Source organism: Orycteropus afer, unplaced genomic scaffold, assembly GCF_000298275.1.
Source record: "Orycteropus afer afer isolate SDZICR_OR568_19922 unplaced genomic scaffold, OryAfe1.0 scaffold00047, whole genome shotgun sequence".
Classification (NCBI taxonomy): domain Eukaryota; kingdom Metazoa; phylum Chordata; class Mammalia; order Tubulidentata; family Orycteropodidae; genus Orycteropus; species Orycteropus afer.
The window spans coordinates 9,175,076-9,187,571 of record NW_006921634.1 but is presented as its reverse complement, the minus strand read 5'-3'; the positions used below and the strand labels follow the sequence as shown (position 1 = coordinate 9,187,571).

At 37.5% G+C, this 12,496-nt stretch overlaps 1 protein-coding gene across 1 annotated transcript in view; it reads left to right on the top strand.

Annotated features, from left to right (window-relative positions):
• The window catches only part of CCDC82 (coiled-coil domain containing 82), a 46,549-nt gene extending 38,466 nt beyond the window's left edge, over window positions 1-8,083 (top strand). The window contains exons 6-7 of the mRNA XM_007938078.2: window positions 1,779-1,964; window positions 8,018-8,083. Of these exons, the coding sequence (XP_007936269.2) occupies window positions 1,779-1,964; window positions 8,018-8,083 (252 nt within the window). The remainder of the gene's footprint in view (window positions 1-1,778; window positions 1,965-8,017) is intronic.
• The last annotated feature ends 4,413 nt before the right edge of the window (window positions 8,084-12,496 follow it).

Sequence of the window (12,496 nt, the reverse complement as noted above, 5' to 3'; positions counted from 1 at the left end):
GACTCGACGGCACTTAACAACAACAACAACAATCACCAGAAACAAGAAAGCAAAATATAAAAAAAGAGGAAAAAAAATCGGTGGAGGACAGGGCAGGGCACCCAGGCTCCATAACACAGACTTTGATGGCGTTCTGTGGGCCCAGAAGGTAGGTGGGAGTGGGAGATGGCTGCACCTCCATTCACCAAGCGGGTGTGGGGTATAAGAGTAATAAGAAGAATGTTGTACCTTTTCAGTCTTGCAGGTCCGGAGGGTCCTTGGGGTTGCTGGAAAGCAGAACGTGTTCTTAAGTCTCAGGAACCTGCAAGAGCACTGTCTCTTTAAATATCCAAAATAGTCAAGCCGCTTTTAAACATTAAAAATGGCGGTGCCCTTCTGACCAACAAAAGTCAACAGCTCAGCCCACCTGTTTCTTCACCTTCTCTGTTTATTCCCCAGTCACCAGAGCAGTCCTTCATGCAGTCCCTGGCTAGCAGGGCTGATTTTTAGGTTAATTCTTAGGTCCTGCCACCACTCAGGAATCTCCAAGCTGTCTGTGCCGTCAGGATCTCTCAGGATCGCAGCTGGACCGCAGTTCCATCTGTCTCCTTTTTTGGTATTTTCATGCAAATTCTTCTGCTAGTTGGGGTTTAGTCCACTTCTGTATCCTTCCCTTCAAGGCTCAGTGGTCCAGTATTATCTTCTGTGTGTGTGTTAATTGGTTCCCCTTTTCTTTGTTGAAGAGGGTCTGTGCAGTCTTTCTGCCTAGTATGCCATCTTACCGGAACTCCCCACAGTATGTTCTTAATCATAGAATTCTAGAAGACCATGTAAACATAGAAATTAAAATTCATATATCTGACCAGTGGAAAAAAATAATGTGTTTTATTCCCATAGGACACACTGATTAAGGCAATAAATATGCCTAAAAACAAAGTTATTTCACTTTACAACTTTTTTTTTTTTTTTTTTTGGAAAAAAATACTTCATTAAAGAAAACCTTCCAGTGCTTAGTATTGGTATGGGAATGTGCTTTAGGTTTATGTGCTTGCAGCTAGAAAATTATTTCAACCTAGACATTTTTAGCTCTGGAAATAAGTACATATAATACCTTGCATGCTCTTTCTTGCTTTCATGTGTGCCAATCCTTCTGCCTTACAAGCTGTTTCTCACCTCTTTGCCAATCTTGGCTAACTCTCTTTTGAAATTAAGACTCAATTCAAGCACTACCTTCTTGGGGACACAACTCCTTTCTGCATTGGATTATGTGCCCCTCCTCTGTGCCTTGGAAGCATCTCATGCATGACATTTGTCACATTATTTCATAATCATTTGTCTTTCTTCCAAGATTATAAGTTCCCTAATACAGGTAGTACATCTTTTATTTATATCACTATAGTCCCTAGCCCAATACTTGAAACATGATGCTGTTTTTTTTTTTTAATTGACTGAGTTGAACAAGAGAAGGCAAAAGAATCATTATACAGTGAAGCCTGTGACAGCTGGAACTCAACGAGACTGCCTTGTTGTTCTGGATCTCGAAAGTTTTCCACCTTTGACAAAGTGCAGTCTTATCATTTTTCTGTTACTCATTTTAGTGGAAAATATTTTAATTTTCTTTCTTGACAGATTTCTACCTTATACAGTTTCTGGTTTTGGCAGTTTTTACTTAATAAACAAATAAAAAAAAATACATTTATTAGCTTTTACTACTAAAGAAAATCAATTTGCCCATATATCTTCTAGTACTCTACTATCAGCTTGATATGTCAGGTGATAATGTTTATTTTTTGATTTAGGTGTTTACTGTTGGTAGAATTTGTGCTGCTCGTACCAAGATTTATCATAAACTGAAGCATTTTAAATACAAGCTCTACCAGGAATGTTGCTCCACTGCGAAGACAGAAGAAGTAGAAGATGAACTGGTTAAAGAAACAGTGGACAGAATTTTCAGCCAGTCAAGAGAAAGTGGCTGGATTAAGGAGGTAAAATGAATATATAAGAACCATCGCATTCAGTAGAGTCTGGAACCTAATTATTATTAGCCAAAGGATACAAATGATTAGAAGAAAGTGAAATTTAAAAGTGACTCTCTTTCACTGTTTTTGTATCTTCTTTTCTTCCACCTGTTTGTTTCATGCTTATTATTGTTCTGCCCTGAATAGGTGCCCATATGTTCTAAGCATTCACTTAGCTCATCAGATAAAATTGTAGTAAGCAGTAATATTGTCACTTAATGAAAAGTCTCTGTCCTTTCATTTTTACACATGTAGTCTCCCTTGCAAATACACATCTCTTTATATTATTTGACAAAGTATAGTACTCACCTGTGCTTGTCTCCTTCCTTAATCTTTAGAACAGTTCTTGTGACCTGAGAGTGAAGAAGCACCTGGTGCCAATGTAAGGAAAGGATCTTGGTTGCCAATTCATATACCACCCACGTGCTCTTCTTGAGGACTTGGGATTGAGCAGTGAGCATTTTTACTGAAGATCAAGGGGAATTCAGAGGTCTCAGGCAATGGCACTGATTTTGATTCCCCCCATCCTGTTGATTATTAAATTTGATATAAGAGATAAAGTGGGGATTTAAAAAAAGTGCACTGGATTCCTGAAGCTCTACTGGCGGTTTATAAGCTCTGGTCTGCTCACAAAGCTTTTTGAATTGTTTATGGTACATGGAAAGACTGCTAATATAATTTCAGTCTTCTAAAACAAGTCCAGTTACATGAATATGTAAGAGAGACAAAAAGTAGATTTTTAGGCAACAGTATTTTTAATCTTTTTTTTTTTTTAAAAAAAAGCCTGACCTGAGATCCACTGCCTGGGTTATATCATAGGGAAACTGGTAAAGGAGGGAAATAAATTAGAAGGGAAGAGAACTTAGACAATAAACTTACGAGCAAAAAGAAAAGAGAACAGCAAAAAAGGAACTTAGAGCTCAGTGGAGGTCTCCTTTGTCTGGAGAATGACATCACTATTGATTTTCCTTTTTGACAGTCATCCTCCCACCATAGCCACCATCCAGTAATCCCCTGGTCTGCCCCTCATATCTTGACCTGTTAGTGGTCTTTCCCATATTTTAATCTCTTCAGTTTTTTATCTTTTACATTGTTTCTACTTCTCATGTCCCCTGCCAATTAGACTGACTTTGTTCTTCTCCCTGCACCTATCTTTCTATGCTTTACCATTTGCCTTATCACTTATCCAATAACCTTCCCACTCCCGTCTTCATTTTCCTAAACCAAAACCAAACCAAACTCCCTGCCAATGAGTTGATCACGACTCACAGCAAACCCTCCTTGGGTTTCTGAGGTGGTATCTCTACGGTAGTAGATTGCCCAGTCTTCTTTCCAAGGAATGGCTGCTGGGTTTGAACTGCCAGCCTTCTGGTTAGGAGTCAGATGCGTTAGGCACTACACCACCAGAGCTCCCAGTTTCCTTAGAGTTTCCTCTCTCACTTTCCTAGGCAACATTAAATTCTTAAGTGCTTTAATTGATGCATTTTAAGTGTTACCAAACCTTAGGTAGACTTGAAAGAATTAGTGGGCCGCCACATTCATAAAGAATTGGGTATAGGTATAGAAAACACACTGTACATATATTACAGGTTTATTATTAATATAGAATAATGTTATAATAAAGGAGAAAAATAAAAAGCATCTTCATGCAGCTCTCCACCACTTGTCTGTCAGTTTGTTGTACTGTGGTGGCTTACATGTTGCTGTGAGTCTGGAGGCTATGCCACCAGTATTTCAAATATGAACTGGGTCACCCATGGTGGACAGGTTTCAGTGGAGCTTCTAGACTAAGACACATTTGGAAGAAGGAAGGGGCCATCCACTTTTCAAAGAATTGGCCAGTGAAAACCTTATGAATAGCAGTGAAACACTGTCTGATACATTACCCTAAAACGTTAGGATTGTGAGGCTGGCACAGGACTGGGCAGTGTTTCGTTCTGTTGTACATAGAGCTGCTATGAGTCAGAGCCATCTCAGTGGCACCTAACAACAACAACAGGAGCTTAGAGAAATCTTAATGAAGTTTGGGATAACAAAAGGAACTAGGAATAAAAAAAAAAATTCTTTTTTCTAGAAAATTAGAAAAAGAAAGCTAAGTGTTAAAGAATAACACTTAACATTGCGCATTGAAGGTATTTCAAGGTCATGTTTGTTTAGGACAATAAGAATGTTATAAACACATAGAAGTTTATAGCCAATATAAACCTATATGCAATTTGTTGTGCTGTGATTAAATTTGAAAATTTGTCAGGTGCTCAGACATTTCTTAGCTTGATTCTGTCCATCCCTGTATGTGTCTTTGAGTAATTGCCCTGCATATATTCTTATAATGAGTGCTTCCTTCTTTGGCTGCAGTCTCATGGCCCCAGCTATTACAACCTTTTAGAATTCCTTGGACAAATATGATACTTGAATGCCCATATCTATGGCTTATTTTGGGAGCTCTGGTAGTGCAGTGCCAACAAGAAGGCTGGCGGTTCAAACCCACCAGCTACTCCTGGGAAGGAAGGTTGAGCAATCTACTTCCATAGTGATACTGCCTCGGAAACCCAAATAGGGGTCGCTATGAGTCGGGTCCAACTTGACAGCACATAACAACAACAACAACATGGCTTATTTCACTCTAACTCACAATGATGTCAGCCCCTTCTTTTGCCTTTCACAGTGGTTTTAACTCCCCCAGCTTGTGTTTTAGACTTTGCTTTTTCCTTTATTCGCCCATTCTTCCTCCAAACATTTTTCTTCCATTATCTCAGGATATGTTAGCACTTCTTCCCAAAGACCTGCCAATTAGACTTCACTTTGTTCTTTCTGCTTCTTCCTAATCCTTGAACTAGGATAATCTCTTTTTAATCTAATGATATTAAAGAGGTACGAACAACTCAAATATAAGAAAAGAACAAATGATTAAAAATTATAATAAAAAATTATAATGATTGTAATAATAATATATGTGTTATTCTAAAAGAGTTGAAAAATATACTATAGTATGTCACTGGCAAAATTTTAACTTTTTTCATTAAGAAGAAAGTGCATATGATGATGAGGTTTCTAGGGAAGTTCATAGGTTTGTGGGGATGGGGTGGTAGGTACATGAGAACCCAAGTTTCAGTATTACAGTTGATTTTAAAGTAATTTTTAAACATATTGCATAAATACTGTTACATAAGAATTTAAAATTTTAATTGAATATCTCTCCTGTTCCTGAAACTTTTCTCATTTGTTCTTTTCCCTTTGTAAACTTTTTCCTCTATTTTTCTTCCACTCTTTAAACTAGCACTTCTCAAAACATGGCCCTAAACTACTTATATTAAAATAACCTAGGAGTTTGTGTGGAGCCTCTAGGTGGTGCAAATAGTTATGCACTGGACTACTAACCCAAAGGTTGGTGGTTCAAACCCACCTGGAGGTGTCATAGAAGATAAGGCCTGGTCACATCCGTGGAAGCCCTATAGAGCACAAAGTATAGAACACATAATACGTGGGGTCTCCATGAGATGGTAACTTGAGTTTTTTGGTTAGGAGTTTTGTACAAAAATCCATAATCCCTGGCCTTACCCCAAGCCTACTGGTTGAGAATTCTTGGGGGGTGATAAACACCTAATATTTAAGTAAGTGATTCTTAGGCAAATTAAAGATTGAGGGATACTGCTTAAAAGAACATGTTGTACTAAGTTCTTCCTCTGCCTCTAAGCTCTTTCCCTTGGCACATCCATCCCTTTTTGCAGTATACTGGGCGGAAGACTCCACATGCTTCCTTTTATGTTCTGACCTCTCTCCCATACTCCATTCTCATAATTCCAACTATTTTCATTGATCAGTCCCTCTGGCACTACTAGAGAGTTGTCTTCATTATTAATTAAAACTCTCCACATTTTTAGTAAAGAAAAACTATGGAAGGAAAATGATATAGGTCAGGAGGATAGCCAAGTAATAGTAATTGCCTTCTCTCTGAGTTTTACTTTCCCATTTGAGATTTTTTTTTTTTTCACTGTAATGCTGTGCCCTTCCCCCACTATTGAAATCTCAGAAATAGTATAATATAATAATTAAAAGCATGGTTTTGAATATTTGCTCTGCCACTTACTTGCTGTAGAATTTTAGGACAAATTATTTCTGCAAGCCTAAGTTTTCTCATCTGTAATAGGAACAAAAACAATAATAATTAGAGTTAGGGATAACACATTTTAAACATTTGGTATACCAGAAAGCAAACCCACTGCCATTGAGTCAGTTCTGACTCATAGCAATCTAGCAAATAGTAAGTGAACAATAAATGTTACCTGTTTTTAGTAGCAAGGAAAGCTTTTCCTCTTCTTTCCTTAGTAGAGCTGAGATAGATTATAATTGTCCAAAAGAAATCTATAAAATAATAGTAAAAAGGATATAAAGAAAATTAATATAAAAAGCTGAAAAATAGCCAAACCTTCATACAGGATTTTAATCCTAGAGTACCTATATCTAATGGAAGCTGTCTGAGTACTAGGCCAAGAGAATCCTTAGGCTCTTTCCCCTCAAGTTCCTTTCTTCATCCTTTCCAGAAGAAGTGATCCAGTCACAGAGATCTGAGGGTGGAACAAGGTTTCATAACCCATGTCCTTAAGGAAACCGCAGTCTTCAAGTACCCTTCTGTGGGTCTCTGTGACCACAAAAATGTGGCTCAGCAGAATCCCCCCATTGGATTTAGAATTATAGTTCATAAATAGAATCAAGAAACCATTGGATCATTCAATTTCCTCATCTGAAGTAACTTTCTACATTTAAAAAACCAAACTCACTGCCATTGAGTTGATGCCAACTCATAGTGACCCTATAGAACAGAGTAGAACTGGCCCAAAGGGTTTCCAAAGCTATAAATCTTTACCAAAGCAGACTGCTTCATCTTTCTCCTGTGGTACAGCTGGTGGGTTTGAAACACTAACCTTTTGGTTACCAGCCAAATACTTTAACCACTGCACCATCATAGCTCTTTACTTTCCTCATATGTACTTGGAATTCTCTGTGCCTGAAAGTGATCACATGTATTTCTTCCCTTCCCCCAACCTGCCTGAGAAGTAGCCCTGTCCTTCTCCTACTCTCTCAACCCTGAACCCTCCAAATCATCCTTGACCCCTCTCTTAACTTGTTCTACCTTCCTCTTTGTTTTCCCTCACTGCTGTCACACACATCTGGGCTCTCATTGCCTGACTCATAGCCATTTGCCATACTGTTCTAAATGTGGCTGTTTTACCAGGTTTGAGTCCCCTGCTCAAGCTTTAGCCGCTTTCCATTGCCTATCAAATTTTTACTAAACTCCTTAACCTAACATTTCATATTTTTTATTCTCTTATCTCAACCTTTTTTGGTGTAGACTTCTTTCTCTGTTCCCCTAAATAAGCTCAGATTATAGCCATATCTTGTATTTTTTTCTCATGTCACTATTAGATGGACTGTAATTTCCTACAGAGTTGCCTCCATCAAATTTTTACCTACTGAATATTTTTCTACCGTGCACAACTTAAAAGCCAGTTTTTCCATGAAGTCTTTTCCTGTCTACCTCAACTAACCATGACCTCTCTTCTGAAACTCCATAAAAGAGTGGTGACTATCCTTCTTTATGGCACTTACTATTGATTGTTGTTGGTATATTGCTGCTAAAGTGTACTCATGGTAGGAGCAGGAAGGTATCTTAGGTTTCTTGTACCTAGACATTCACTAGCAAAATATTTGATATATTTTGTGCATTCAATAAAATTGTTAAATAAATAATTAGACTCATTACATTTCTTTTATAGAAACAGTAGAAAAATTGTGAGCATTATGAAAATACAATAATAATATAATCATTTTGAACTCTTTCCATTGTTTTCTGTGAGTTAGAAATGCTTATTCTAAATTGAATTCCTGTTTATAATAAAAATGATTTTGTTCACAATTATCATGAAATGTGTTTGTTCCTGTTTGTGGCTGTAGGTTGAAAAGCCCTAGTTTGTTTTCATGTTCTTTGAGTTAAATAACTGGCTTTTTTATTGTACATGCAGAAATATGGTCAACTTGAAGAATATCTCAATTTGGCGGATTACTTTCAAGATGAGAAGTTTGACTGAATCATAGCACATTACTTCCTTCAGAGAAGATTTTATAAATTCCTGTAAATGCAACAATCATGACTCTTGTGTACCTATATTACATGATGTGTATTTATATATTTTATGTATATCTTCATGGCAGAATATCTTGTTTAAAACATGTTCTTCTTAATTTCCATGAAATGAAACTCTATAGCTTAATAAAACTTTTGTCTAATGTACATAGAAAACATAATCTGAATAATTTTTAAGTCATCAAATATATTATAAAATTATGTAACAGTGAAGAAGGACAAAGGGAAACAAACACAGGGAGGAAGTGGGAAGGGTGCTGTTACATTTCAGGGATTGCAATCAGTGTCACAAAACAAAATGTGTATGAATTGTTGACTGGAAAACCAATTTGCTCTGTAAACTTTCACCCAAATCACAGTAAAAAGTTTTAAATAAATAAAAACTTTATAACAATGACTTTATACCAGGTGACTGTCAAGTGAATGAGCTGTTCATGTCCTGTTGGTTAAATAGAAATATAATGTGTTTTAAAATGTATTTAAGTCTAACATCTGTGTGTATTTATTGCCTTTAATCCCTGCCTGTATCTTTTGATTACCCATTTGCAGTATTAAATGATCTTCACTAATACATTTTGCCTACTATCATTATCTAAATCAGTGGTCCATAAAAGAAGGTATTACTCACCTTGTCAGGGAATCAAACTGAGCTACCTATTCCAAATAGAAGAGTGCTTTCTTCTTTCCCTAAACTTTCCCTTAGAAATGGATTTCAGACCTCCAGAGTCTTCTAACCTTCACATTGAGGAATAATTTCATTGTATTTTCATGGTTTATAATGTACTTTCTTTTTTCTAATCAATTTTATGTAGATGCTAATGATTAAAATGTATTTTATTTATAACTTTTCCCATACAAGTATGTGTGTTCAGATCAAAAGATCATGGAGACAAAACTACTTTAAAATTGTGTTTTGTCATCCGCATTATTTTACACATCCACGTTTTCTCTTAATAAAGTAAAATAAGGTGAACAAATGGACCCTGTCTATTGTATATTTAATTCTTTGAAAGTGGTGTTCTAATAGAATCTATTCTACTGTGGTGGTTTAGATACTAGTGTCTTACTGGAAATGTTGGTTGAATCCGGTTTCATCTGTAAATTGGTTAATGGCATGCACCTCACAGTGTATGTGCATACTTTAAAAGCTGCAGTTTATTAAGTCTTTACCTGGAGATGACTTAATGTTTTTTGCAACTCATTTCCTGAAATTATCCCAATTATTATAAACTAACTGGCCAAAAAAAAGTGAAGGTGCTGAAGTTTAATGTGGTGGTGGTGGTAGGTGCCATTGAGTCGGCTCCAACTCATAGTGACCCTATGTACAACAGAGTGAAACACTGCCTGGTCCTGTGCCAGGCTTATGATCCTTGCTATACCTGAGCCCATCATTGCAGCCACTGTGTCAACAGTCTGTCTCGTTGAGGGCCTAACGCTTTTTCGTTGATCCTCCACTTTACCAAGAATGATATCCTTCTCCAAAGAATGGTCCCTTCTGACAACATGACCAAACTAAGTGAGATGAATTCTGGCCATTCTTGCTTCCAAGGAGCATTCCGGTTGCACTTCTTCCAGGACAGATTTGTTCGTAGTTTTGGCAGTCCATGGTATTTCAGTATTCTTTGCCAACACTACAACTCAAAAGCATCAATTCTTTGGGCTCTCACATGCATATGAGGCAATTGAACATACTTTGGCTTGGGTTAGGCACACCTTAGTCTTCAAGGAGACATTTTTGCTCCCCAGCACTTTTTTTTTTTTTTTTTTTTAGGATTTGGGTGAAGATTTACAGAGTAAATTCACTTTTCATACAGCAGTTCACATATACTTTGTCTCATGTCATTGACCAAAATTTACAATGCAGCAGCTCCCCTCCCACTTCCTCCCCACAGTCACCTCCTCCCAGTGTCCATCCCTTCATACTCTTCGAGAGGCCCATTGTCTGCCAACCCTGTATATGATCTTGGATACACTCTCCATTTAGACATACATAATTGTTTAGCTTGTTCACCCATCTATCCGTCCCTATGCCCATGTTTGCTTTCATTGACAACTCAGTATTGTATTTACAAAGGGGTTCATATTTGTTGTTTGTACTGCCCATGTAACTCTCTCTGTCTTTCTCATCCTCAATGCTGCCATATTGGTCACTCACATTTGGTACATTGCCCTTCTCTTCACCCAAATCAATATTTATCTATCTAACAGCATTCCCTCCCCTTCCCTCCCACCCCTGGTAACCAACAAAGAAAATGTCCTCCAATATATAAACCTTTCCTTAACTTTCACAATAACGGACTAATACAATATTTGTCCTTTTGTGACTGACTTATTTCACTCAGCATAATGTCCTCCAAGTTCATCCACGTTATGCGGTGTTTTGCAGATTTTACATTATTCTTTAGCGTTGCATAGTATTCCATTGTGTGAATGTACCAAAGTTTGGTTATCCATTCCTCAGTTGTTGGACATCTAGGTTGTTTCCAAGTTTTGGCTATTGTAAATAGTGCTGCGATGAACATCGGCATGCATATATCTGTTCTTGTTATGGCTCTCACTTCTTTAGGGTATATACCTAGTAATGGGATGGCTGGGTCAAATGGTATTTGTATTTCCAACTTTTGAAGGAATCGCCATACTGCTTTCCACAATGGTTGTACCATTTTACAGTCCCACCAGCAGTGTATGAGAGTCCCAATCTCTCCACAACCTCGCCAGCATTTGTTATTTTCTGTCTTGTTGAACTTTGCTACTAGTGCTGGAGCAAGATGGTATCTCATTGTTGTTTTGATTTGCATCTCTCTAATAGCTAATGATCGTGAGCATTTCTTCATATGTTTGTTGGCCGCTTGAATATCCTCCTTGGTGAAGTGTCTATTCATGTCTTCTGCCCATTTTTTAATTGGATTGTTTGTCTTTTTGTTATTGAGGTGTTGGAGTGTTCTATAAATTCTAGAGGTAAGTCCCTTGTCAGATATGTTATTACCAAATATTTTTTCCCAATCTGTAGGTTCTCTTTTGACTCTTTTGGAGAAGTCTTTGGAAGCACATAAACATTTAATTTTTAGAAGGTCCCAATCATCTGGCTTCTCTTCTGCTGTTGGTGCATTTTGAATTATGCTTGGTAGTCTATTTATACCAAATATTAGGGCCCTTAAGTTTGAGCCTAAATTTTCCTTGAGAAACTGTGTAGTTCTAGGTTTCACATTTAAGTCTTTGATCCATCTGGAGTTTATTTTTGTGTGTGGTGTGAGGTACAGATCTTGTTTCATTTTTCTGCACATGGATCTCCAGTTTTGCCAGCACCATTTATTAAACAAACATTCTCTTCCCCACTTAATGGATTTGGGGCCTTTGTCAAAGATCAGCTGACTATAGGTCGATGGATCTATATCTGGGTTCTCAATTCTATTCCATTGGTCTATGTATCTGTGCTCCCCAGCACTTTAAAGAGGACTTTTGCAACAGATTTTCCCAGTATGGAGCATATCAAAAGAATGAAATAGAAATTTAAGTCACATGTCTCTATCCTTACATTTTTCTGGCATATAGAAATAATTCTTAATTCCAGGGGATAAAAATGAAGCCAGAGTTGGAAGGTGAAAAGGAAGTGAGTGTCCAGAAAGCAGCAAGATAACAGTTTGAGAAGTGACAGTCAAGTTGAGATGATTTCTAAAAAAGACAAAGACCAGAGAAAGTGAGAATTCACTCAAAGGTATTTCTGATGACTCTCAAAGCAGCACTTCTCATACAGTGACACTGTAAATTGGACTGAGACAACTCAAGAATGAAAGAGTTCCAGCTAGTGTGCTTTTTAATTAATTAATTTATTTTTTTTATCATTTTTAGTGTGTTTGGTTTGTAACATTTAAGATAATGATTCCAAGACCAATGATGGCAGCTGGCTCAGTTCCTATGTTAGGCATCATTTTGGTTTGAAGCACTTTCCTTGTCAAGACAGCATTCTGGCTGTTGATCAGAAGATGCCAGTAGTTTTTCTCATGTCTGAGGTCATTGCAACTGAGCAACCTACTTCAGTGGGTGTTTGGAGGATACTAGAGGCTTTCAAGGAGGTCTGGTAGTATAGTGCCTAAGGCACTTGACTGCTAACCAGAAAGTTGGCAGTTCAAACCCACCAGCCACTCCTGGGAAGGAAGGTTGGGCAATCTACCTCTGTAGTGATACCACCTCAGAAACCCAAAGAACGGTCGCTATAACTAGGGTCCGACTCGACAGCACATAACAAGAAGAAGACAACAGAGGCTTTTAGGTACATGATAACATTAAAAGATTAGGAAAGAGGCTATTAAGAAGTGAGAATTATGGGTTAGGGGACCAAAAGCAAGTGATTCATAAG